General features: G+C 40.9%; 1 protein-coding gene across 1 annotated transcript; it reads right to left on the reverse strand.

Annotated features, from left to right (window-relative positions):
* Nucleotides 1-424: 424 nt before the first annotated feature.
* VSIG4 (V-set and immunoglobulin domain containing 4) lies at nt 425-27,163 on the reverse strand. Its single transcript, XM_037154689.2, has 7 exons — nt 27,001-27,163; nt 22,176-22,532; nt 5,886-5,948; nt 5,282-5,359; nt 2,518-2,622; nt 1,481-1,502; nt 425-1,149 (listed from the first exon to the last, which is right to left on the reverse strand). The coding sequence occupies exons 1-7, from the start codon at nt 27,068-27,070 to the stop codon at nt 912-914; spliced, it is 933 nt and encodes a 310-aa protein (XP_037010584.2). The 5' UTR covers nt 27,071-27,163; the 3' UTR covers nt 425-911.
* Between the last annotated feature and the right edge of the window lie 503 nt (nt 27,164-27,666).

Here is a 27,666-nt window from a genome sequence, read left to right on the forward strand (position 1 = left end):
TAGGGGTGATCTATGAAGAATACAACTATTTCATGTTTTTTAGGGTTCCAGGAAATGGAAATCCTTGAGGGTGGTGCATGTGCACTTTGGAAAGAGGTGGAGGGGGGGCCCTTTATCTCGGCAACCACAGTCTCCTGAGGTAGATTATGGGCTCCTTTTTTTCCAGTTTGCAATTGACCTGGTAAGAGTCACCCAGGTGGACCCCACAGGATGATTGAGAAGGGAATAATGGAAGGCGGTTGAGTACTATTTTTCCAAAGATTCGTTGTGTTCTAGCTTGGCCCACTGCTGAAGTGAGGTAAGGATGGCATGGGTGGGAAGAAGAAAAACCAAAACCAAATACTCCCAGGGCTCTGATCATCTCAACTAGTCTTACTTTAATCATTCTTGGTAGGTGCTTGAGATAAGACCAATACAAGCAAGGTTGTGATTATAATTAGATATTTATTGAGCATCAGAAGAATATCAGAGCAGTAGATGCACAGCGAAGAGCAGAACAGAACCCTGGCCTATTACATGACAATTTCAATGTAAACAATCTAGCTTTGTAAAGAAGGAAGTGATTCTGGATAACTGGTCCCCTGATCTGGCAGAGCTAAGTCTTCCTCTAGTATTTTGGTGAGAAGATGAGAAAGGTGAGTGGTGTCTTAGTGCTATGAGGATTTCCCTTTGGTGCTTGGAGAGAAGCAGCAGAAGCCCCACACAGAGATACTAGAATGCTTGGTACCTAACCCAGAAGCAGGCTTGCTTGTGTGCCTATGGCAACTTCTTAGGCAAAGCCAGTCACTCTTAGGGATCCCAATGTTGGCAGGTAAGACATGTTGGGCTATCCAGGAAGAGAAGGGAGGCCATACAAAAAGCAGGGGTTAAAAGGCAATTATGTCAGCAAACCCTGGCCTAGTGGGGCAGTTTTAGCAGACACTCTTGCCCTCAGTGGTCAGAAGCTCATGATCTGGGGAAACTGTGTTCAGCAGGCAGGCATAGTCACCATTTATCTGGGCAATGATCTGGTACTCCTGGTCCAGGTAGGGTTCATCAGAGTAGTCATTTCCCAGAGTCCAGGAAGCTGGATCTTCACTGTAGCAGCCACTTTCAAAGATGGGCACTCTCATGCTTTCACCAGAGTCACTGGCCTCTCTGGAACTCACCCTGTGGCCCAAGAGTTCACCATGCATAAGTAGAGACTTGAGGCTGGGACTCTGGTTTCTTGCCCTTGTGCCCCAATCATTGTCAACTGACCCACAGGCTGTCACCCATACATTGTAGGAACAGAGGGCTAGTGGGCCTGAATTATCCTGTGAATTTTGTGGGCCACTACAGAACTTCAGGGAGTGCTTCAGAGAGGGAAGAAATCTGTGCCCTGACCCTGAAGGCCTTTGGGCATAGGATTGTGTTTGTGTCAAACCCCCTTTCCTCCATGCCAATGACCTATGGAATTGAGGGCTCGGAAAAATAAATAAAAGAGGAGAGACTGTCTTACCTGAAGACTTCATAGACACGATCTAGAAAAGAAGGAGAAATCAGGTCAGAAATCTCCATGGGGAGTGGATAAGGGCTAATGGACTTTGGGTACCAGTCAAAAGGTAAGGGAAGAGGAGACATAGAGGGGGATATCAATAAGTTCAGCTTTCCAGCAACTGGAAAGGTGAGTTGAAACAGAGACATAGATTTCTCAGGAAAAGGAAGAGAAAGCACACCTGGTAACTGTCCTCTTTGACATACTGTGACTCAGGACACTGGGCTGGAGCAGTTGCTTAGTATGATGGGGAGAGGGACATTGGACCTGAGTCCACTTCCCACCCAGGAATCTTTCCTAAGATACCCAGGGAGTCCCTGAGAGAAACTTGGCAGCCAGACCAGAGCCCAGACAGAAGGGGCTGATTAGTGTGAGGTCAGGAACCATGGCCTACAGCATTCCCAAATACACTCATCCCAACCCTGCACCCAGGAAAGGTCCAGAAATAGATCTTGAAGTGGGTCACCATTGCCGCCTAGGAGAAATATCTATATTCAATGCAAGTTTGAAATATCTATATTACAAAGGCTAGTTTGGTACAAAGATGAATGCTTTTTTATACTGTTCTCTATGAACTTGAATCTTTCAACTGGAAATGTATGCATTACACCACAACAAATTATTGTATTGAAAGTCTATAGGTCTTATTGCTATGTGTCATTACTGATAAACTCCATGCTTCTACATTAAATCCCCTAAATAAATTGTAAGCAACTTGAAGCCAAAGATTCTGACTTCTCCTTCTCTTTCATCCTCATTAGACAACTCATTATAGAGATGGCTGTACTATGTTGCATACCAAAGATTTGTAAATTAATTTTTATAAGTCATATTGTTATTGTTGGCTTTCATGTCTGTCTTTACTTACCCTTATCTTCACTCCCAAACTAGGCTTGGGACTCTGAAATGCCTAACAAAGTGCTTGCTACAGAGTTTATACTCAACTATGCTGGTGAAATAAATGAATGACTAAGAGCCATCCAGTTGTACTCATAACTCACCCTGTTGGGACTTCTTCCTGTAGAACATGATATAAGCCATGCTGAAGCCCACCATACAGCACAGGGAGATGATAAGTATTATGACAAAGATAGGCAGGCCCTTTCCTAGAAGGCAAAACAACACTAAGTGGTATTTGGTTAATTTTTTTCCCAGAAACTGAGATCCAAATAATCAGCCCAGACTAACCCACACATTTTTCCTTCCATTTTCTATCTTCTCCTAAATTTTTAAGCTAACCAGAGAGACAAACAAAATCCCACACCTATGACAAAGACTTGAGAGAAGCTAGAGACTTCGTGTATAAACAAGTTCTTCTAAACCTACTGGTTGATGGCTCATAGGCCTCATAGTCCTCCGTGCTTTTCATGGGACTAAGACAAGAGATTTTCACTTTCTCTTAGAGAGGAGAAAGTAGTACCCTGACTTATCAGCTTCACAAAAATGCTGAGAGTTTTGTTAATTACTTCTAACCATAAAATTATTTCCTTTACACTCTCTGGCCAAGTGCTCAGGTTTATTTTTCCTCACAACATATTTCCATGGAGTCTCCTGGGTTACCTATTCCAATCATGTCTACAAACTGAAGGAAATAACTAGACTGGGCTTCTAGTCCTGGATCTGTTATTTACTAGTGGTGTTGCTATGGTAAGCAGAATATTGGTCCTCAAAAGATGTTCCTATCCAAATCCCGAGAATCACTCTGTTAGTTTATGTTGTAAAGAGAAGTTAATGTTGTAGATTGATTTAAGGTTGCTAATTAGCTGACACTGAGATGGGGATATGATCTTGAATTATCTGGGTGGACTCAATATAATCACAAGGGTTTTGTAAAAGCAAAAGAGGGAAACAGAAGAAGAGATAGAAGTCAGGGGGATTTAAGGAATTGAAATTTGCTACTTTTAAAAATGGTGTGAGGGGGCCAAAAGCCAAGAAATGTGGGTTGTTTTTAGAAGCTGAATAGGGCAAAGAAACTGATTTTGTCACAAAGTCTCCAGAAAGAGCACGGCCTTGATGACACCTTGATTTTAGCTAAGCGTGTCACACTTCTGATCTCTATAATTGTAGGATAATACATTTGTGTTATTTTAAGTCACTAAGTTTGGAGTAATCTTTGTAGCAGGCGTAGAAAAATAAGTACAGTGACTTTAGTCAAATTCTTGACTAGGCCCTAATTTTCCCATAATTTCAAGAAAAATATTGGATAATGTCTAATGTACTGTAGCTACAATATTCTGAATCTAGGGGGAAGGGTCAAAGGATAAAGAGGGATAGGTAAAAGAATCCTGATGTTCTTAGAATTTGAAGTTGCCACTGCAACTGGCTTTGTTTTTACCAGACCCCAAAATATTCTTTCTTAGAATTTGGTATTTGTGGTCCTCAGATCCTGGTTGGAGTCGAGAGAACTCAAGCTACAAACTAACACAGATGAAAGGAATATTATTCCTAGGAGGGAGTTAAGTAGTGAAAAACTTCATATAGAATGTAAAGCACAGACCTAACTTTTGAGAATCTTTATTCTGCATAGGATTAATTTCTCATTTTCCCAAACAAGCTCTCCAAGAGGTATCTTCTAACCTCCCTTCTACCACTTGATATTGCCCTGGGAGAGGCATGCAGTTATGGAAACCTTCAAGCCAAAGGTGGCAATACAAAGATGGCATACCAATTAGGTATGGGCTATGATCAGAGACATCTAAGAAGCTCTGCATCCTGGATTGCAGAAGTACAGGAGTATTAAGAAGTCCACCATGAATTAATTATAGGTAGCTAGAGGATGAGATCACGAGTGATAGTCATTGAACTAACACAAACCAATCAAAATAGATGCCTATTATAGACTAAGAGTCTTACAGGACCCCTGCAATACTAGGCATCAATATTTTTATTGAAGGATAAAAACACCATGGGGTGGACTGGTGAGTTCTGAGAAATAGGTGAGGGCAACTCAGGTGAGAATGAGGAGTTCACAAGTTAAGAGAAGTATCAAATTAACAACTAGTATAAATTATTTTATTATTTGAAAATCAGTCCTGGCTAGTGTAGCTCAGTGGATTGAGTGCAGGCTTGTGAACCAAAGGGTTGCCAATTTGATTCCCAGTCAGGGCATGTGCCTGGGTTGTGGGCCAGGTCCCCAGTACAAGGCATGTGAAAGGCAACCACACATTGATGTTTCTCTCCCTTTCTCCTTCCCTTCTCTCTCTAAAAATAAATAAATAAAAATCTAAAAAAAAAACACAGTGAAGACAGAGTAGTGCATACCAGCAGCTATCAGCTCCACTTAAAACATAGAAGAACTTCTTTTTGTGATTTGGATCACTGAGACCATGACTTAGGGATCTTTGAAATTTTGGAGGAATCAGAAGTTGGTTGCAAGTTGCGTAGTGAACTCTAATGAAGAACCCTAGTAATGAAGCCCTTCCATTATCCTTCTGGCCTCTTTAGGAGAGCTGAGTGAGATTGTGGGCCCATTTTTCTTTTTGCTTAAAATGTTTGTAAAGTATGACAATAAGAACCAACTAAGAACACATCTACCACTTCCCTTAACCCCACTCTGACTTTGCTCATCCTTGGATCTATATCTCTTCCTCACCAGCCTACCTACCCTTCTCATCTCCAGAGTCTTTCACCATTGTCTAAACTGTAAACCATAGCAAGTAGTGGTTGTAGGGCTCAATTCCCTTAGGACAAGGTGTATCATGGAAAGTGTCAGTTGCAAAATTTAAAGCCAAAAAGAATGAATAGAAGTTGTGACATTGCCCTTACCTGGTTCAGCACTGGTATCCCCAAGGTAGCTGTGCACTTCAGTGGTCCAGGCCCAGGATGAGTTCACTGTGGATGTTCCTATGAAAACAGGCTATTAGGATCTGAGAACCCTCTTATATCAGGAGCTGGAATGTGGAGAGCAACTGCAAAGTTTGGGATACTTCTCTGGACATCTGTACTGAGCTTCCCAGAATTTCTTGCCATGTCATTGATTACTTGTACTAGGAGGTGAGGTGCCTTTATTACTGTTGGAAGTGGGAAGAAGGTCCAAATAGGGGAGGTAACATATTCAAAGTCCCACAGCAAGTGAGACTATGGGCAGAAGTCTTCAGTTTTCTCTTTTTCCATGGGATTATTCTATCTCCTTACTTTTGCTTCAGAAGTTCTCACAAAGAAGAATATATATATTCATGGTTCCACTTGTTCATAGCCCTTAAATCCTTGCTATCTCTTTTATTTTTACTACATTATTGCTATGTTACTTCTGAGGAATCCAGTGACCTCTTTTTCACTATCTAATGGCATTGGGCACTCTCTCTTGGCTTTCATGACACCATTTCAGACTTCAGACCCCTCAGTTCAAAACAACCCTAGTAAAACTTACTTTCCAAGGGGGATTGCATGGTTGTAGGTGCCTCACTCTTGTTTTTTTGTGACTTTGAGGAGTCTGTAAAGGAAAAGTAGCTCAGTCAAGGTTCCCAACACCCTTGAGAGAACAGAAATGACCTAGAAAAATTGGAAAGTAAGTAAAGGTGAGTAAGGTCCACAGTTGGACCTATCTCAACAATTCTCTCATGATGGTAAAAATTTGTGTGTTATTTCTTTATACTTAAAATCATTCTAAGGCAGCATTATTAATCCAGGGTTCATAGACACAAAAGAAATGTGTAGGTAGAGTGCAGAGGGTCTTTCAAATTGGATGGGAAAAACAGACTTTGTTTTTAGTAATGTTAACTAATTTTTGGCTGTTTATTCTCTTGAGATAATCACAAAGTATTACAAAGAAATCGGCTGTGAGTAATGTCAGTGGAAATGGTAGATTAATAACCTCTAAATATTTACCTGTTTACAAATGCACAAAATAACTGACAAAATTTTTATAATCAACTTCTTTTTCAGAATTTCGGAAATTAGCCAAATGTTTGCATCATCCCAGAAATACCCCATTCTTGTTAGGAATGTGCCCATTTCATGGCATTTTAATTTATCTTAGCCCCATTACCTCTCAACAGTCCAGTAGTAGCCTTGAAATAAAACCCAATTCCAGGTGCTAGAGTAAGCAGAAAAGATTTAATTCCCCCCAAATTGTCATTATTTGACTTGTGTAACAGTTTCTTAAAAGACCTGATTCAAATTGGTCAGTGCTAAAACTCTCCCCAGGGAGAAGAATTTGTCACACAGCTGCTTGAAGAAATGAATATCAGTTGACAGAAACAAGAGCATAACAATTTTTTTTTAAACTGAGAAATGAGATATTCATAGGGACTTTGAAAAACACACATATATAGAGCTGTGTACATACTCAGGAAATACATGAGGTCATAAATTTTTACCTTTGCCTAGCCCAAAGGCTTTGAAAAGCAGAAAATGAAGGCTATGAGATAGTTATAAACTTCCTAGGTAGGTGTTTAAGACATAATTTTAAAAAGGCAATAAAGCCCTTCAGTAAAGAGGGAAATTTCTTGGTTCTAGGTATTTAAGAAAATCTTTATTCAGTTATTAGCATGCCACTAGCGTAACCCAGTAGAGATGTAGTGCCCATTTATGACAAAGAATATAGAAGACTATACAGAATAAGTTCAGAATAGTCATGAAATGAACAAGCAGCAACTACTATAACAAGTAGAGCCACAAAACAAGTGCTGGTAAGAGAGAAAAAAATCAGATTTGCAGAGTTGCCATATTATATTTTAAAAATCCAGTTTTCAAAGAAAATATGAGACATGAAAAGAAACTAGAAAGTTTTGCTTATAAACAGGCATAAAATAAGTAGAAATGGTCCTCGAGGAAACACAGATATTGGAAGTACTAGAAAATATTTTAAAACAACTATTTTAAATATGTTTAAAAACTACAGAGAATCATATCTAAAAAACTATGAGAATGAGCACAATTCAAACCAATTAGAGAAAATCAATAAGGAGATAGAAATTATAAAATAGGAACCACCTAGAAATATTGGAGTTGAAAAGCACAATAATTAAAAGGAAAAAATTACTAATGGGGAGAAAAAATATACTAGAGCAAATTTTAACATGCAGGAAAAAAATCAGTAAATTTGAAGATATGACAATTGAAAGGAGCCACTTCAAGGAACAGAAAGAAAAAATGAATGACAAAAAATGAGCAGCTCCTCAGAGATCTATAGGACATCATCAAGTATACCAAAATACAGGCAATGGGAGTTCTTGGGAAAAAAAGATATTTAAAAAGGCGGGCATAATATTTTATTTTTAATCATCACCTCAGGATATGTTTATTGATTTTAGAGATAGCAGAAGAAGGCAAGGGGAAGAGAGAGAAAGAAACATTGATGTTAGAGAGAAACATTGATCAGTTTCTTCTCATACACACACAAACTGGGTATGTACCCGGACCAAGAATCAAACCTGCAATTTTTTTGGTGTATGGGATGATGCTCCAACCAACTTAGCAACCTGGCCAGGGTAGACATAATATTTTAGAAAATAATGTCAAAGAATTCAAATTGTATGAAAAACATTTAATATGCTGATAGAGAAGCTCAATGAACTCTAGGTTGGAAAATCACCCAAATCTAGACACATAATGAAAGTAAAAACCTAAGAAACAATATTGAAAGCAGCAAGAGAGAGAAGCAAGTCATTATACAAAGTAATTCTTGGTAAGATTAATTGCTGATGTCTCACTGAAAATAATGGAGGCCATAAGACACTGAGATGACATATTTAAAGTACTCACCCTCCCATGTATACATCAACAATTTTATATTTAGCAAAACTGCCCTTCAAAAAGTGAAGAAGAAATTAAGGGACATGAAGATAAACAATAGCTGGGAAAGTTTATCACTACTAGATCTGCCTTACAAGAAATTTTAATGAAAGTTCTTCAGGCTGAAATGAAAAGACACAAGATTGTTACTTGAGTCAATGTGAAGAAATAAAGCATCAGTAAATAAAACTGCCTAAGTATAGATTGTAAATGTATTTTTGTTTGTAATACTTTTTTTCTATCTGTTTTAAAAGACAACTACATAAAGTAATAATTATAAATCTGTGTTGATGTGATTATCATGTATAAAATATAATCTGTTACAATAACAGCATAAAAGAGGAAGAATATAGTTGTATAAAAACAAAATTTTTGTATGCTATTGAAATTAAGTGGGCATAATCCAAATTGTATTATAGTATACTAAGAATCAATGACAGTCTCTTTGGTAATGACCAAGTAAATAACTAAATTTATATGGTAGAAAAATGCAGATCCAAGATGATGGCAGATTAGGTGGAAGCAACACTAATCTCTACCCAGTGCCAAACTGGAATTACAATCAAATTATAGAAAAAATAATCCTGAATAACCAACTGAAGACAAGCTGAAGAAAAGCCTTATAACCAAGAACATACAGAAGAATCCACATAGAGACTGGTGGGTACTAAAGAGGTGCAAGAAGGTTGGCAAGACTTTTGAGAAAAGCAGATGAAGTTCTAGAGGGATATCTGAGCTATGAAAGGGGTTCACCCTGAGAAGTATGGTGTCTGACCCCCAAGCCAGGCTCCCTAGCCTAGAGCACAAGAACCAGGAAATATGCCCACATAACATTTGGCTGTGAAAAGCAGCAGAGTTTCTTTCCAACAGGAAAAGATGGCTAGAGAGACAGCCAATCCCCTAAAGGGCCAAAACACAAAATTTTATTCACAGCCACTCATCCTGGGCTCCAGCAGAGGCCACTGGGTATGTTCTGAGCCTCTTTTTTCAAAGAGATTAGAGCTGTTTGAAGAGATTCTGGGATTGGAGGTTCTAGGGAGAGAGCTGAAAGTTCAGCTGCCAGGATCCCTGTTCTGAGTCATTCCCCCATCCTGAAGAAGTTATCTTTCTTGGGCACTCTACTTCTCTTCAAATGGCATTAGCCTGGGGGGAAACAATAGTCCTACCTGCTGGAATCCCTCTTCTCCATCCTGTGGAGTTTAAGCCCTGCTGAGCAGTACAGCCAGAGGCTCTTTCAGTGACTAAGCCTAACAGGCAACCCGTAGGTGAAGGCAGATAGATCTCTGGATGGTTTGAGAATTTTGCTGACCCACTCTCAGGCCTGGTGGTGATAAAAGCCATCTTTGGTGTGTAGCTTGGTCTTTTATGCACTCGCCCAGGCCCAGCAAAGGGAGCCATAAGCTGTGGATCACTGATAGCTCCAGATTCATAACAAATTCATAATAGATTGCCCAGGGTCAGTCACAGGCAGCATCTAACATTGGTCTCCACAGAGTCCTTCCAAAGAGGCTCAAAACATACCTAGTGGCCTGCTTCAAACAAGAGCAGAGGAGGATACAATAAGCTTCAAAAGCAGCATATCCACAGGAAGATCTTGGCAGGCACCAAAAACCACTGAGTTGAATTCTGCTTTGTGTGATGAGCACCTGCACAACAGCTTGCACACTGTGTTGGGGGTTGAACCTCAAAGTCAGCCAGCCTGAGAGTCAATCCCACACATGAATGGACCAATAACAATTAGGATTCAGTTATAGCAGGAGGGCCCACATAACATTCACAAGGGACATACTTAGAGCACCCACCTTAGATGGTCAGGGAGACTGTGCCAGTAGGTCCCATGGGACTGAGCGCCCTACCAAGACTATATAAGACCACCCTACCAAGACTGAGAGTCACAGCAGATCTACCTAACACATAAAAACAAACACAAAGAGCCAGCCAAAATAGAGAGACAATGAAATAAATATGCTTCAAATGAAAGAACAAAAGAATTCTCCAGAAGAAGAGCTTAATGAAATAAAGGCAAGCAATTTATCAGATATAGGATACAAAGTAATAATTATAAGGATGATCAACAGCATGAAAAAAGACATAGAAACCATACCTATGGACCTGTCAGAAATGAAGAATACAATTCCTAAAATAAATAATCCTGGAAGGAATAATCAGTAAGTTAGATGAAGCAGAGGATTGAAAAAGCAATTTGGAAGACAAGGTAGAAAAAAAACACCCAATCAGAGCAGCAAAAGAAAAAAAGAATAAAAAAAAAAGATAGTTTAAGACTTCCGCCAAGATGGAGGCATAGGTGGATAAGCTGTGCCTTCTCACACAACCAAGTTTAGAGACAACTAAATATTAGCAACAGAAAACATAGCCAGAACACAGAAAATTGAACTTTTCGGAAGTCTGTTAACAACAAATTCTTCAGCCTGACTGGTATGAGGGGTGAAGCCAGCAGCTGGTGGAGTGGGGTTGCACAGGAAAACTCGGTCAGATGGACTCAGGCGCGCCGAATCCAGGCACAGGGTTGGACCTAGTGAGTGACCAAGCGAGCGACCAAGCAAGCGACCGCGGGGGAAACAGAGAGAGAGCAGGGCTGCGGGTTGACTGTGGTCACACGTTGGTGCACGGATAGACAAGAGAGGGAGTGGGCAATTGGACCTGGACCCAGCGGGTCCCCACGGCTAGTGGCAGGGAGGGCGCCGCCATTTCCCTGCTCTGACCCCACCTCCACATACAGCGTCATAACCCAGCCACTCTGAGTGGCCCAGCCCAGGTGAACCACCTAAGCCTCTGCTCCTCACCCAGCAGCACAAAACAGCAGAGGGTGCCGCCATTTCCCCGCTCTGACCACGCCCCCCACATACAGCGTCACAACCCAGCGACCTGGTAGTCCAAGGCTCTGCTCCTCACACTTAAAGGTTGCAAACAGACCAAAAATGGCTCAAGAAGATCTCAAAGCCCCAGAGCCTATAAATCTAAGCAATGAAGAAATAGCAAAACTCTCAGACACACAGTTTAAAACACTGGTCATCAGGATCCTCACAGAACTGGTTGATTATAGCCACAAATTAGACAAACATATGAAGGCGAAACTAATTGAAATGAATGGAATGGCACAGGAAACCAATAGCAATGAAAAGGAAACTGGGACTCAAATCAATGGAGTGGACCAGAAGAAAGCAAATAATGGCCAAACAGAAAAGAGTGAAGAAGCAAGAATTCAAAGAAATGAGGAGAGTCTTAGGAACCTCCAGGACATCTTTAAACGCTCCAACATCCGAATTATAGGGGTACCAGAAGGGGGAAAGGAACAGCCACTAGTGGAAAACTTATTTGAACAAATAATAAAGGAGAATTTCCCCAATCTGGCAAAGGAAATAGACTTCCAGGAAATCCAGGAAGCTCAGAGAGTCCCAAAGAAGTTGGACCCAAGAAGAAACACACCAAGGCACATCATCATTATATTAGCCAAAATTAAAATGAAGGAGAGAATCCTAGAAGCAGCAAGAGCTAAGGGGACAGTCACCTACAAAGGAGTCCCCATCAGACTGTCAGCAGATTTCTCAAAAGAGACCTTACAGGCAAGAAGGGGCTGGAAAGAGGTATTCCAAGTCATGAAATCCAAAGACCTGCAACCAAGATTGCTCTATCCAGCAAAACTTTCATTTAGAATGGAAGGACAGATAAAGTACTTCTCCGATAAGATCAAATTCAAGGAGTTCATCATCACCAAGCCCTTATTCTATGAAATGTTAAAGGGACTTATCTAAGAAAAAGAAGTTAAAGAAACTTGAACAGTGAAAGGACAGCAAACTCACAGTTATTAACAACCACACCTAAAACAAAAGCAAACTAAAAGGACAGCTAGATCAGGAGTGGAAACATAGAAATGAAGATCTCAAGGAGGGTTAGCAACAGGGGGAGTGGGAGGAGGAGAAGGGAGGAGAAGGTACAGAAAATAAGTAGCATAGACAGTAGATAGAAAATAGATGGGGGGCAAGAATAGCATGGGAAATATAGAATCTAAAGAACTTGAGACACATGGACATAAACTAAAGGGGGGGTAATGGTGGGGACGGGGGTGTAGGGTGGAGGGGAATGAAGGGGGGGAATAGAACAACTGTAACAGCATAATCAATTAAAAAAATTAAAAAAAAAAGATAGTTTAGCCCTGGATGGCATAGCTCAGTGGATTGAGCTTGGGCCTGCGAACTACACGATCGTGGTTCGATTCCCAGTCAGGGCACATGCCTGGGTTGAAGGCCAATTCCTGGCAGGGGACTCATGAGAGGCAACCACACATTGATGTTTCTCTCCTTCTCTCCTTCCCTTCCCCTATAAAAGATAAATAAATAATAAAAATCTTTTTAAAAAAAGATAGTTTAAGGGACCTTTGGCATAAATGAAATGTAACAACATCTGTATCATTGGGATACCAGAAGAACAGAGAGATCAAGAGATAGAGAAGTTATTTGAAGAAATAATGACTGAAAACTTTTCTGACCTGGTAAAGAAACAAGACATACTAAGCCCAGAAAGTGCAGAGAGTCCCAAACAAGAAAGACCCAAAAAAGCCCACACCAAGATACATCATAATTATTTCTTAAAAACTTTATTCGTTTATTTTTAAAGAGAGGGGAAAGGAGGGAGAAAGAGAGGAACAGAAAGATCAATGTGTGGTTGACTCTTACATGCCCCCCCACTGGGGACCTGGCAAGCAACCCTGGCATGTGCCCTGACTTGGAATCAAACTGGCAACCCTTTTGTTCATAGGCTGGCACTCAACCCACTGAGTCACACCAGCCGGGGCCAAGATACATTATAATTAAAATGGCAAAGCTCAAAGACAAAGAATAACAATAGCTGTAAAAGAAAAGCCATTAGTTACCTACAAAGGAGCTCCCATAAGATTGTCTTCTGATTTCTCAACAGAAACATTTTAGGCCAGAAGGGATTGACATGAAATATTCAAAGTGATGAAAAGCATATTTTGTCCATTTATTGACAAACATTCATTAAGTGCCTCCTCTATGCCACATACTTTCCTGCACTATGGAGAACTAGTAATGAATTTTACACTTGGCAACATAAAATAGGTAATATATGCTGAATAAGTTGATGGTTTGGTGATAATAGATGGACATGAGAAGTTTATTTAAAAGTCTGTTGAAGTCTGTTCAGGAAAAAAGATTATGAGTCCTGATAAAGTGCTATAGGGAAATAGGAAGAAAGGAAGGAGTACTCAGTCTTTGAAAAAAGTTATAATCAAAGTATGAATAAAGAAAGAACCAGCAAGGGGTTCTAAGAAGAATCAGTCAGATAGATCTTAGGAGAACCAAAATAGAGTTGTGGTGTTGATACACCATTAGGGTTTGAAAGAGCTTGAAGAGGAAGGAATTTAGCAGAGTCTACTGCTGCAGAGATGTTGTATAGGATGGGTGTGAACAGACAGGTCTTGAGCTTTGATAATTTGGAGGTCAGTAATGACTCCAATTTATAAAGTTATATTGTGGTAAATTGGGAAGGACTTCCAGCAGAAACTATCTGTTTCATTTCATGAGGTTGATAGTGGCCACAGAGATAGAGCAACAGAGAGAAAGCTTTTTTTTAAAGATTTTATTTATCTTTAGAGAGGAAGGGAAGGAGAGAAGGAGAGAAATATCAATGTATGGTTGCCCCTTGTGAGTCCCCTGCTGGGAACTGGCCTGCAACCCAGGCATATGCCCTGACTGGGAATTGAACCATGATCATGTGATTTGCAGGCCCGCACTCAGTCCACTGAGCTACACCAGCCAGGGCGAGAGAAAGCTTTTTTAATTTACATGTATAGAGGGATCCAAGATGGTGGCAGAAGAGGTGGAAGTTATACTTACTTCCTCCTAGAACCATATCAAAATTAGAACTAACTTCTAGAACAATCAAGTTGAATAACCATCTGAATACTAGTCGAACAAGTTTTATAACTAAGAATATGCAAACTAAGCTATATAAAGACCAGTAAAAGGGGAAGAGATGCAAAAAGGGGCTGGCCGCACTTTCATCTGAGGTATTGAGAATCCAGAGGGATATCTTAGCTGCAGAGGTCTTCCCGGAGGAGTGAGGGTTCCCAAACCCATGCCAGGCTCCCCAGTCTAGGGAACCAGTGCTGGAAAGAAGAGCCCACATGATATCTAGCTGTGAAAATCAGAGGGGATTCTGTCTTCCCAGGTGAGAGGAAGGCTGCTGGAAACCCAGGTGTCCTCTTAAAGGGCCAGCACACAAAAAAAATCTCACTCATGAGCACTCACCCTGGGCTTTAGAAGAGGGTCATCAACTCAGAGGGGACTGAAGTCATACAGGGAGAGATTGGGTTGTGTGGAGAGGGCTGGAAAGATAGCCACCAATGTTCCTGTGCTAATTCCCTGATCCACACCACCCAAAATGCCATCTTTCCTAGTTATAGCACACCCCTGCATACAGCACTAGCATGGGAATATGCCCTACCACAACCCTGCTGACTCCCTGAAGTTCCATACTCTAAAGCATGCTCCTGACAGAAGGACCTGTTGGTATCCCACAGCCTGGATCTTGGTTGCAGTCATTGTTAAAAAACTCTTGAAGGATTTCAGGCAAACTCAGGGAGTGCCAGAGACGTACAAGGAGAGACAGAGTTACGTGGCTATAGAGTGAAGGCCATTTTTCCCCATATGCCAAATCCACACCACCTTTTCTGTATTGGGTCAGCTGCCACCTCCCAAATGGCATTAGCCTGGGAGAATACATTAGTCTCACCCTGCTGACCCTCTGAGGTCCTGACTTGACAAGCTTGAACCTGGCTGGAGGATTTACTCGTGGCAACCAGACTGGGCCCATATGCTGTCTTTCCAGAAAAACTCTCAACAGGCCCCATTGTTCCTATGCAGAGCTCTCCTTCCACAGGGCCAAATATTAATATGTTTTATCCTGATGAATACTACTGGCCCACCCTGATGACACCCTGAAACACTGTTCTACTACAGAGTTCTGTAGGACTCAAGGAATGGCAGCTGGGCTTGGTGTACACTGCAACTTTTGCTGAGTGGCTTCTAACCCAGCACTGGTGCCAAGTTTGAATCTATATTAACTTGGTGAACACCACTTGCCCTTACCTGGTGACTCACTGAGAATCTGCTTTATGTAACTCATGTATTTCTTGAGGCTCTTTCTGAAGCTGAGTTCAAGGAGCAGCCAGCAAATGGCAGCAGATCTTGGGGTGCCTTGGGCTTTTTTCTGAACTTCCCCAAGCTTGTTACTGATGGCAGCAGGACCTGGTATGCAGATTGACCTAACTCACATCCATCTGGGCCCAGCAAAGAAGCTACCAACCACAGATCACATGTAGCTCCTAACAGGATGCCCAGGTATGGTCACAGGCAGTGTCTAACATTGACCTGCATGTGAGACTCTCCCAAGCAGCCTCAGAACTAACACACCCAATGGCTGGCTTCAAACCACAGCAGAACACTACCCGATTAGCTCCACAAACAACAGAACCAAAGGGAGGCCTCAGCAGGCAACATTCCTTGCTGAGGCAGATTACACTTCATCTCATAGCAGCTTATACACTGTGGTCAGTGTCAGTCTTCATGAGGGTCAGCCTATACCCACAAATGAGGCAAAAATATCAAGACTCAATTACAACAGCAGGGCTCACGTAACCCACCCAAGAGACACTACTGGAGCATCTGGCCCAAGTGATCAGAAAGTGTACTACTTAGCCTGATAGGATACTACATAAGGCCACCCTACCAAGACTGAGAGACATAATAGATCTACCAAATACATAGAAACAAATACAGAGTGGAAGACAAGATAAGGAAACAAAGAGACATGTCCAAAACAAAAGAACAGGAGAAATCTCAAAAAGGAACAAAATGAAATATAGGCAAGCAATCTATCAGATAGAGTTCAAAACAATGGTTACAAGAAAGGAACTCACTGGGAACTTCGACAGTGTAAAAACAAAATATAAACCATAAGAAAAGAGCCAGTCAGAAATGAAGAATACAATATTCAAAATAAGGAATACAAAGGAGCTCCTACCCTTTGTGACAGCATGTATGGAACTAGAGAGCATTATGCTAAGTGAAATAAACCAAGCAGTGAGGGACAAATACCATATGATCTCACATTTAACTGGAACATAATCAACAAAAGAAAAACTCAAACAAAAAGTAACCAGAGACATTGAAATTAAGAACAATCTAACAATAGCCAGAGGGGAGGGGAAAGGGGACAGAGGGGAGAAGGGTTTTCAGAAACTACTATAAAGGATACATGGACAAAACCAAGGGGCAGGTTAGAAGCAAGGAAAGGAGGTGTGTTTGGCTGGGCTGGGGGGGGAGTGGTGGGGAGAAAATGCAGACAAATGTAATTGAACAACAATTAAATAAGTAAACAAATAAACAAGTGAATAAATGAATGAATGAATGAATGAATACAATGAAGAATACACTAAAAAGCATCAATATCAGATTAGATAAGTCAGATCAAATCAGCAATTTGGAAGACAAGATAACAGAAAATACTCAATCAGAACATCAAAATAAAAAATACTTCAAAAATGAAGACATGTTTTCCCATATAGTTGGTTGTCTTTTGATTTTAATGCTGTTTTCTTTAGCTGTGTAGCTTTTTATTTTGATGAAGTCCCATTCATTTATTGTTTCTTTTATGTCCCTTGCTGTAGGGGACACATCAGTAAAAATATTGCTTTATGGAATATCTGAGATTTTCCTACCTATGTTCTCTTCCAGGACTTGGATAGTATTGCGACTTATATTTAAGTCCTTTGGGACATTCTGAGCTCCTGTACTTCCTGGAAGTCTATTTCCTTGACCAGATTGGGGAAGTTTTTCTTCATTATTTGTTGAAAATCATTTTCCATTTCTTGCTCTTGCTCTTCTCCTTCTAGCACCCCTATGATTCTGGAGTTTTGATCTGTTTTTACATTTGGGCAATATTTCTCTGTCTTGGTGTGCCTGTTACATAGTAAGGGGCAGAGCCTTAAATATTTGCCCTGGCAGGGCAACCCACTTTGCTGCGTTGTGGTGCTGTATGTGGGGGGGGGGGTCAGAGAGGGATAAGTGCCACTTGATCGGCTCTTGCTTGGCTCTTGCCCCAATGTTATTCACTTCCCCTGCTACCCACAATCAAATTGGGCCCTTCTGGTGCTGATTCCTGGGTAGGTGGATGAGCTTTTGTATGTTCTAGGACCCTGTGGTTCTCTTCAATGGACTTTCCTGTGAGAGTGAGATTTTCTCCCACCTCTGCAATTTCTGCAGGTTTTTACAGCCAGATTTTGAGGCTTTATTTTTCTACAATGTAACCTAGGATTGCAGGATTGTGCTGTCTGTCTCACTCCCAGTTGTTCCTCCTGTGGTTTATCTTCACACAAATGTGGGACCACCTGGTCTGCCATCCACTGCCTTGCCTGCCTAGTCCTTCAGCACCACCTTGCTGCACATCATCTCTGCCTTGGCTGCCTGTCTTTGTCCCTCCTACCAGTCTGGATGGATGTTTTTTCTTTAACTCCTTGATTGTTGGACTTCAATACAGTTTGACTTTCTGGTAGTTGTGGTTATTTTTGTTTTGAAATTCGTTGTTGTCCTTCTTCTGGTTGTCTGAGGAAGCAAAGCGTATCTACCTATGCCTCCATCTTGGCTGGAAGTTCCAAAACACTATTTTGAAAAGTATATATGCATTCCTAAATTCATTGTAGTGTTGCTTACAATAGCCAAGTTATGGAACCAACCTTGTTGCCCAATAATAGATGAGTGTGTAAAAAAGTGGTTGTACATATATGTGACGGAATATTACTCAGCCACAAAAAGAATGAAATATTATCATTTGTGACACATGGATAGACCTAGGGGCTATTATGCAGTGAAATAAGTCAGTCAGAGAAAGACAAATACCATATAATTTCACTTATATGTGGAATCTAAAGAAGTAAACACACAAACAAACAAAATAGAAACAAACTTATAGAAACAGAGAACAGACTGATAAGTGGAGATTAGATTGGTGAAGAAGGTGAAGGGATTAAGATGTACTCATTGGGAGATACAAAATAGTCATGGGATGTAAAGTATAGCATAGGAAATAAAATCAATAATAGTATAACACCTATGTATGGTGCTAGGTGTGTACTTAAAATGTTGGGGGAATCACTTTGTAAAGGATGTGGTTATTTAATCTCTGTGATGTTTACCTGAAACTAATACTACATAATATTAATTATAAAAAATCATATATGTGTTATATGTATGTTAGGCTTACATACATACATATATACATATTTATATAGATAGTATATACATACATATATGCATACATACTAGGTTTAGGTAGAGAATCATGGGTGTAACTGGAAGTTGGAGTAGTTGAGATTAAGAGCTCAGATAGAAGTTTTGCCATGGAGAAAAGCAAAACACATCTTATTATAGTTTAAGCCAAGAGGGAATGCATAGGTAAATAAATATAAAGGCAGAAAGGGTGGTTAATAGAATCAACATCTTGAGGGGGTTCTTGATGTTCTTAGCTAAGGAGAAGATGAATAGCTGTTATTAGGAATAGGAAAAAGAGCAAATTGATTGGCATAATAGCATGGGGACCAGAAGTGGATGTCACAGAGCATAAAACTAACATACGGGCAATGCATGTCTGTACTTTTTTTGGTGAGTAGAGCTCAACAGTCTAATATCATGAGCAAAGACATGTCTTTAGAGCCATCCCAGAATGGAGAAACAGCACAGTGGGTGAGGCAGAGGGATGAGGGGATGAGAACTATGTGGGGCAGAGATAAAACAGAGGACCAGAATGATGGGAGAAGGTTTAAGAGGAGAAGGACACAGATAAAGAAATTCAAGAGAGAGGCCCTTGACTGGTGTAGCTCAGTGGATTGAGCACAGGCCTGCAAACCAGAGTTTGTGGTTCAATTCCCAGTCAGGGCACATGCCTGGGTTGCACACCAGTTCCCAGCAGGGGACACATGAGAGGCAACCATACACTGATATTTCTCTCCTTCTCTCCTCCCCTTACCCTCTAAAGATAAATAAATAAAATCTTAAAAAAAAGAAATTCAAGAGAGAGAAGCTTGGCTCAGAGAGCAGAAAATGTGGAAAGTTGAGAATAATTTCTCTGAGCCTCAGTTTCCTTGTTTGTTAGTAGGAGCAGTCATGAGCATTGCTTTGTTGCCTGAAAGCATGAACTGTGATAAGAAATAGGTTGATTGATTGTGAGCAAGGTCCTGACCAGATGTGCTAGGAACTAACTTACAGAAATGTGAAAATGTTCAACTTGTTTCTCTATGCAGTACATGTTGTTGGACTTTCTGGACATCCCCTGCCCTTTCTGCTTGACCAGATTGTAAATTTTCAGAGAACTGGGCCAGTATTCACATAATTCGCTCAAAGTGAGACTGCCCTTGTGTCCCCCAAAACTAACAGACCAAAACCTACAGTGTGCACATTGTCACTGCAACTCAATTTGGGAAACAAATCCCTTCAGTCAAACACTGGAGTATCAGGTTAAATCAGTTTCCTAACAGTTTAGAGAGAGAGAGAGTTTTCTCACTTTCCTTATATAGAGCTATCCTCAGAGGATAGCAATTTTCAGGTGATTCTAAGGATAATTCCCTAAAAGCAGTTAGTTCCCAAAATATTTTGAGCAATGGAAGACTTGCTGGAATATATGTTTTCCCTTCCAAGGAGGTCTGTTGGAAGGCAGCAAGACTCATTTGAATGTGTAACTTCTAGGCTGTTCATTTAAACCCCTGTCTGAAGTCTTCATGAACATAGTTTGTAGTGCTTTCAGGACAATGCTGTAAGAAATAGCCAGACATTGATTAACCAGGGTCAGTCTTCATTGACACCTAAATTAGAACTCACATTTGGCTTTAGAAAGAAGTGAGGGAAATTTAAAGAAATCATGTAGTGATCTGAAGTGAAACAAAACATAACAAAATAACAAAACCATAAAGCAAAATAAAACATAACAAAATAACAATAAAAAACTCACCAAACCAAACAAAGAATAAAAAAGATTCCAAAGGGTATCTAGGAGCTGGTATAGATTCAACCATGAGAAACAATCAGACACAGTGGAAAGAACATAAAATCTGAGTGCAAATCCTGACTTCAACTTCTTAGCTGTGAGCTCTTTGCTAAGTAGATTCCCCTTTCTGACTCTCAGTATCTTCTTCTTTAAAATGAGTATATGCCCTGGCTAGGTAGCTCAGTTGGTTAGAGTGTTGTCCCCATACAGCCAGGTTGCAGGTTCACTCCCTGATCTGGGCACATACAAGAATCAACCAAGAAATGCATAAATAAGTGGAACAACAAAAATCAATGTCTCTTTCTTTCTCTATAAAAAATCTACAAATAAAAAAATAAAAAGAGCCATCCCCCAAAATAAAATAAAATGAGGGTAATGATAGGTATCTTATGAGACAGTTGTGGGATTCAATAAGAAAACATGTGTTGAGTTATTGTGCATTGTATCTGGCAAATACTATGTACCTAGTAAGCATCACTTTTACCTTTACTGTCTTTTATCTATTTAACCTACAGCATGGCAGGCATTATCTTCAGTTTTATTGTACCCAGTCCAGAATTTTCCTTTCTTTGTGATTGTACAATGAATACTTCCTGCCCCTCCCCCCACACACTTATTAATCTCTCTTCTTTGGAATAAAGACACTCTACTGAAGTATATCTGGAATAGGGTGGTCCATTGAGATGTTCACCAAGAGAGAGTGTTGCTCACCTTTGACGACAAACTTCACAATATTGCTGCGCTGCTCAGAGCCTACCCGGCCCTTGGCAGTACAGAAATAGTAGCCTGAGTCAGCCACCACTGCAGCGGTGAAGAGTAAGGTACCCAAGTTTGTTACTATAATAGGTTCTGAGTGGTTAGTCTCTTCCTTGTACCAAACATAACTGATGGGAGGAGAACCCCGAGCCTGGCATTGAAGGCTAATCCTCGTTCCCTGGAGCACTGTGAAGCCATAGCCACCGTCAGTCGTCACTGTGGGCTTGGAAACAGAGACTGTAAATGGAAGACAAGAAAGGAGGCTCTGGAAAGTTGTAAGAATATGGGAACATAAGGCTGAATCATCCTTTCTGGATATAGGGGTATGTTTATATCTATAAAGGGAACTAAAATGGGCTCCTGACGTGGGAGGAAGGCAGCAAATAGGACGATATAAATAAAAATAGCTTCCTTTAGAAGATTAGGTACCATTTATACTATCTGGTTTTTTTTTGGGGGGGAATTATCTGGAGCTAAAAATCAACTGACTCTTAAAAAAAGTTTTTTAAGCTCAAGTAGAGTTTTGGGATTATCTACAGTTTTTGGATAATAGGGGCAGATATTTGTAAAATTGTCAAGCCAACAAAACTTACCTTGGCTAAGTTTTATCCCTTTCCCTAGAGCTTCTCTGACAGCACCAATTCATTCTCCAATATCCCAATAAAATATACTCATTTTTATCAGTTTCAAGACCCAGAGCCCAAGAAGGGCAACAAGGCTATGGATGCTAGAATTTCTAGGACACTTGAAGTAGTAGGGTTGAAAGCCAGGAACACTTCCCAATACTTTAAAAATTATGCCATGAAATGGACCTGGAAAACAGTATAGTGATTGCTGTGGGTGGGGTGCATAAGGGGACTAAATGTCAATAGAATAAATACAATAAAAGACAAAATAAAAAATAGAGTATGCCATGAAATGGATGACTTTGAGGATAGTCTGCCTCTCCATTTCCTATTAGTTCATATAACTAATGAGAGACTATGTACACATTAACAAATGTCTCAGAGTTTCTCAGAGTTTTCTAAGATTATAGTCCTCTGTTAGGTCTTTGCCTATCAGTGATTTCCTACCTCCAGCAGTGACTCACGTTTTTGGACACGGAGCTCAATGATCTCATCTCTCACCACTTGGTTGCCATCAGGGGTCTGCCAAGTGACTTCACAAGTGTAATGGCTCCGATCATCCATCTCCAGGGTCTTCAGTTGGAGGGACACATCTCCTGGAACCTCACTGTTGACATTTAGGCGGCTCTGGTACTTTGCTTGCTGAATATGATCTCCAGAGAAGTCACGTAAGAAGATGGTGACTGGGTGAGAGTCACGTTGTACCAGCCACTTTACCAAGACTTGGGTGTAGCCTTGCAGAGGACCATAGGTGCAAGGAATATTCACATTCCCTTTCCAAGGCCCTATCACACTCTCAGGCGCTTTAAGGATTGGATGGCCTGAAGATGGGGAACAGAGAAAGAATGCAGACATTGATGACACATCTACCTGGGAGCTAGGGTGGATCTTTTCCACTAATCTTCTTCCAGCCCTCCCAAATCTCTGTCCCTTTTTCTTGAAAGCATTCTCACACTGCCCTCCTGAGAAACAAAGCAGCATTCTGCTGTAAGGACATCTATAGCAGCTAAAAATGCCTTTGTCTATGCATATGTATGTCTTCCCTCCAACTTTGGGGGAACTGTGATGCCTGCCTCACATTATCTTCTCTGGGAAGTTCTGTGGATTCTCACATAGCCTACTCTTGTCTGTCAAGAACATGGACAGCCAGTCCCAATTTCTCAATCCTGGACATCACTTCTAGAATTAGGTTAGACACAACTCTTCCATCTCAAAATAGGTGTATGGGACAAAGTTAGTAACCAAACTTCTAAAAATCACATGCTTTTTCCCCCTTTTCCTTCCCTTCCCCTTTCTTTCACCCATCTGTTCATCTTTTTCTCTTCACCCTCTTTCTTTTTCTTGTTCTTTTCTCCTCTTATTCTTCTTCTTCATTAGCAGCATAAAGAAAGAGTACAGTAGGCAAAGGTCATCACAAGAAAAGAAATATTATACTATTCCCCATGTACTGATCTCCAAAGTGAGGGTAACCTCAATAGCATTGAATTACACCTTCCAACAATCCCTGTGGTACTCAGAGAATCTAAAGAAAAATTAAGTAGGAGCACCAAGTGAAATCAGGAGGGTAGTAAAAGACTGCATGATAAATAAGAATAACCAGCATTTTTACACCAGTATATACACCAGTATAAATTCAAAGTCTGCAGTACTATTACATCTCTCTGTGTGACCTTGAATAAATTGCTTACTTGTCTGAGCTTTGGGTCATTATCAATAAGATAGAGGTGAAAATAAACTTTATATTAAAGGTTATTGTGAATACAAAATGAACTCAGAGGTGTGAAAGTACCTAGCATGCTAGTCCTTGATGCGGACCCTGGCTTGTGGGGGCCGTGACACTGTAGCAGGGGGAGAGACATTCACACGGACTACCAAGTCCTGTGGAGGAAAAGGGTGAGCATGGCTTTTCTCTCAAGGGGAGCAAAAGCTGCAGCCCTTGCTGTGACTGGCCTTTATTGGGTTTCTCAGCACATTACATGATGGTCCTCATTTACCATGCACAGGTTGCTTTAGGTGATTACCTTTTACCATGAACAAAGGAGATGCTGCTGCTAATCACATCACAGAAGAGGGACATTTGCAAATGAAAAGGGCAAAAGAGGTTGAACCGGTTACACTCATCCTTGGGAGTTTTAGCATGGATTTTAGGAAGTTATTTTGTAGTAAATGTTTGCCAAAAATCTGGGTGAGGGAGTTTTTAGCAAAAGCAAGACTTGAAGTGGCCTAGGCACATTGTAGGCCTGATTCCCCATGGGAGAACCTATCTGTGGGCGTGGGTCCTGTGCATCTCCCAGTGGGAGCTGGGTCCACGCCACACAGAATGTTCTCCTACAAGTCCTGTCTAATGTCTCAAGAGAAACTTTTCATATTTATCTTGATTCTTGTTATCCTATAAAAATCTTCAATATGTTTTCTCCAGGGTGACTAGATTAATTAGACTAGATTATTGTCAGCTTTAATAATTACCTGAAGGAGAAGTTAGGACATGAGCAAGTAAGGAATTATCCTTCCCACTCTGATGGGATCTGTTAACTTCCAGGGAGGTAATAGGCTATCGCTGGGTTTGGGGGCAACCAGAGAGGACACAGTTGCCTGTACCTCCAAGAACAGGACTAGCATAACAATCATTGTGAAGTGTTGTCCATATTAAGCAATACTCCTGACTTTCCTGGAAGACTGGTTAGGAAAAATCTACTTCAGGACAACCTCAACACCTGAGGGGATCCATGAAAACTACCAAGATACTTGGTATAACATATCTTGAGGGATCAGGCAAGATAATATTTTTGAGATTTATGGAATGACATAGATCCAAGGGCTTAGAAACCACTAGCTGCATTCCCTCATGCTATATATGGGTAAGGCTGAGGCCCAGAGACAGAAGATGCTTATCCAAAGTTACACAGATAGTATGAGCACAGCTGTACTTGGAGGTTCAAAATAAAAGCTTTCAGGAGCTATGCTGCCTTCTTACCTTCTTAAATTCCTAAACTTATTAAGGATTTGTGGGCTTCATGTGTGCCCGGAGCCAGCAACCTCTTCTTACCTAGGCCTACTTGACATGATTTGAAGTGATATTATCCTATGGCTGGATAATATCCCCTGACTGCCTGAAAAAGAATTCCCCCATCTGCTGGCTACTTTCTAAAAAGACTTTCCTAGAACTTTAGAGCCTTGTTCTTTTTCCTCACAAAAGAATTGAATTTCCTTCTAATATTGTCTCCCCTTGGGGGAAAGACCAGAGCTTGGTTGAAAAAGGGCTTAACTTGAGAAAGAGGGAACAGTACTGGGGCCCATTCTGGTTCTGGACCTGGACTTATAAAAGCAAAAGTCCCAAAGAAAGGGAAGACCTAGTTTTCTGGGTGTGAGCCCCTTTATAGAGCTCAGACTGGGTCCCTTTTTGAATCTTCCTCCTCTCACCATTGCACAGAGGGTGGTATCTTCCCATGCCCCCATACCCTTGTGTCTGGCCAATTTCCCTGTGTTTGGCGTGTCTCTTGGATAGAAGAGTAACTTAGATAATAAATGTTTATAAAATTTAAATGTTATGATTTATTTTTATTATGCTTATTTAAACATGCATATTAGATTTAACAGCTGATTCTGGCCCCTAGAGGCTTTTTAGAAGTGAAGCCACAGTCCTACAGAGCTTTCCAGCTGGGAAGGCCCTTTGAGACCAGCCAAGATAATCTCCTCACTGTACAGATGAGTTGGGGACACTAAGATGCAGGGAGAGGGAAGGTGTTGTTGGTAACTCAGTACATCATGAACCTTGGGTCTATAAGGCAAGACCTACCACTCAAATGAAAGTGCTGCTCCCAAGTATGGAGTACCTAACAGTCTGAGGAAGAAATAATACACATATAAACTCTCACATGCATGCCCACACATGATTTAAATTTCACATTTACAAACAGTTTCTATTAGCCCGAGCCCTGCCTCTACAAGTCCCACCTCAAACCAACACATTTGAAGAAGGTAAGGAAGTGTACTCTAAAAAATGAAAATATTGTAGTTGTAGAAAGAACACTATTTTTAGAAGCATTAATTGTGCTGGTAATGCTTTTCCATCTCAGGCCACTTAATTTTATCTTGAGGTTCTAGAACTTGATGGAGAGCCCCAGGATAGGATAGTCTAAAATGAGTCAGCTATGAAAAGCTGCATTCATTCTAACCATAAAATGACACCAAGCTAACACCTTCCAGCCTCTCACTGTAAGAATATGGGACAAGCAGGGGTTCATCAAGAACCCCTTTGACCTCTCATGGTTGCATTTAGCTATTACTGTGTTAGTTTGTTAAAGGGCTATCTCAATTCTCAGGGATATAAATAAAGATAGAGGAAGACCCAATGAAATAATGCTACTATGGGATAGTCAAACCTCTTTGGGGTTTGGGATATGTGTCCAGCCTTAAGTTCCCACAACTTTTGGGATATGTGTCCAGCATTAAGTTCCCACAACTAGCCCAGACAAACTGGGCCATACCCACAGGGAAGTGAGTTACTCCAGAAAGTGGTAAGAAAGCAAGTTCTATGAAGATGAGTTGAAGGATCTGGGGCTGTTTAGCTTGGAGTAGAGTCAAGGGGGCATGATGTCTGTTCTCAGAAATGTAAAGGGCTGTCACAGTACAGAGGGAGCAAATATAATCAGTGTGCCTGCAAGAAACAGAGCTGGGACCTTTGGATAGAAGCCACAGAAAAGTGGATTTACTTCAACATGAGGAAGAACTTTCTAAGAGTTGGAGATACACCTGTATAAACTAGATGGCCTGGGGAAGTAGTGAATTATCAGCCACTGGAACTATGTGAACAGATATTCTGAAAATTTGTTCATTACAGTGAAGGGTGGATGTCAGTTACTTTTAAGGTCCCATCTAGCTCTTCAACAGCCTTTCTTCTGTGGGAGATATGTATATTAACAGGGATCAAACTCTGAAGTTATAATGGTAGAATTTAAGTTGAAAGACATTAGATGGAGGAGGGATTTGGGTGGCATTGGGCACCTTCTGACTGTCCCTGAGATAAAACAAGTACTATAAAATTATTTGGATACTTTCCAAGAGAGGATCCTTTTCAATTTCTATGCAAACCTTCCTCGTGGCTTCTTCATTAGCCTTCAACTATCTCCCTGTCTTCTGCTCAAAGCTGAGAAACCCTGCACCATTGGCTGAGAAACTCACCTGCTCAGCAGAAATAGGCTTTCCTCAGTAGACATTCAATTCCACCTCCCCTCCCCAGCCTTTTGCCTGTGTCAGCAGTGGCATCTAGGCCACCATTTTCTGCCTTACCATAGGTGATCACAATTAGGTGGTCCAGGAGCAGCAGGCCCAGTAACAGCCGGCCCAGTAACAGCCCCATCACAGCCAGAGTCACTTCTGTCCTTTCTTCCAGGCTCCTGCTGTCAAAGAGTCTTGAACTCTTGATTGCTGCCAGTGTCTGTGCCTGCTCAGCTCCCTTCCTTCCCTATATCTCTTACTTGGACTTCCAGTCCCATCTCACATTTCCCTTCCTTCCCTATTTCAGTACATGTCACATGAGCATCCCCCTCCCTCCTGTGCCTGGGGTTAGAGGTTCGATGGTGAAGGAAGACATTTCTCCCCTTGCTAGGGGGAGACTTTCTCTGGAGTCAGTAGGGCTCTCTGGTCTTTGATGTTCCAGGATGTGTTTATTTTAAGTTTCCTCCACAAGACTTAGAGGTTGGGGGTGACATTTGGGATAAGCCTGCTCCCTCCAGTCTAAGGATGTTTTTCTTTCTGGTGGGCCTATGGAGAAGAGATCCACATATCTGGCCTATGTAATATTCAGCATCACAGTGTTAACTACTGCCTGTTCAGCTGGATAAGGCTGTCATGGGGGGAATATATCCCCATTTCTCATATTGAAAAAAACTCTCAAAAATGTTTTCAATTAAAGTTTACACTCAATATTATTTTATATTATTTTCAGGTATACAG

The sequence above is a fragment of the Artibeus jamaicensis genome, unplaced genomic scaffold (genome assembly GCF_021234435.1).
Source record: "Artibeus jamaicensis isolate MK-2021 breed Jamaican fruit bat unplaced genomic scaffold, CSHL_Jam_final contig_457, whole genome shotgun sequence".
Classification (NCBI taxonomy): domain Eukaryota; kingdom Metazoa; phylum Chordata; class Mammalia; order Chiroptera; family Phyllostomidae; genus Artibeus; species Artibeus jamaicensis.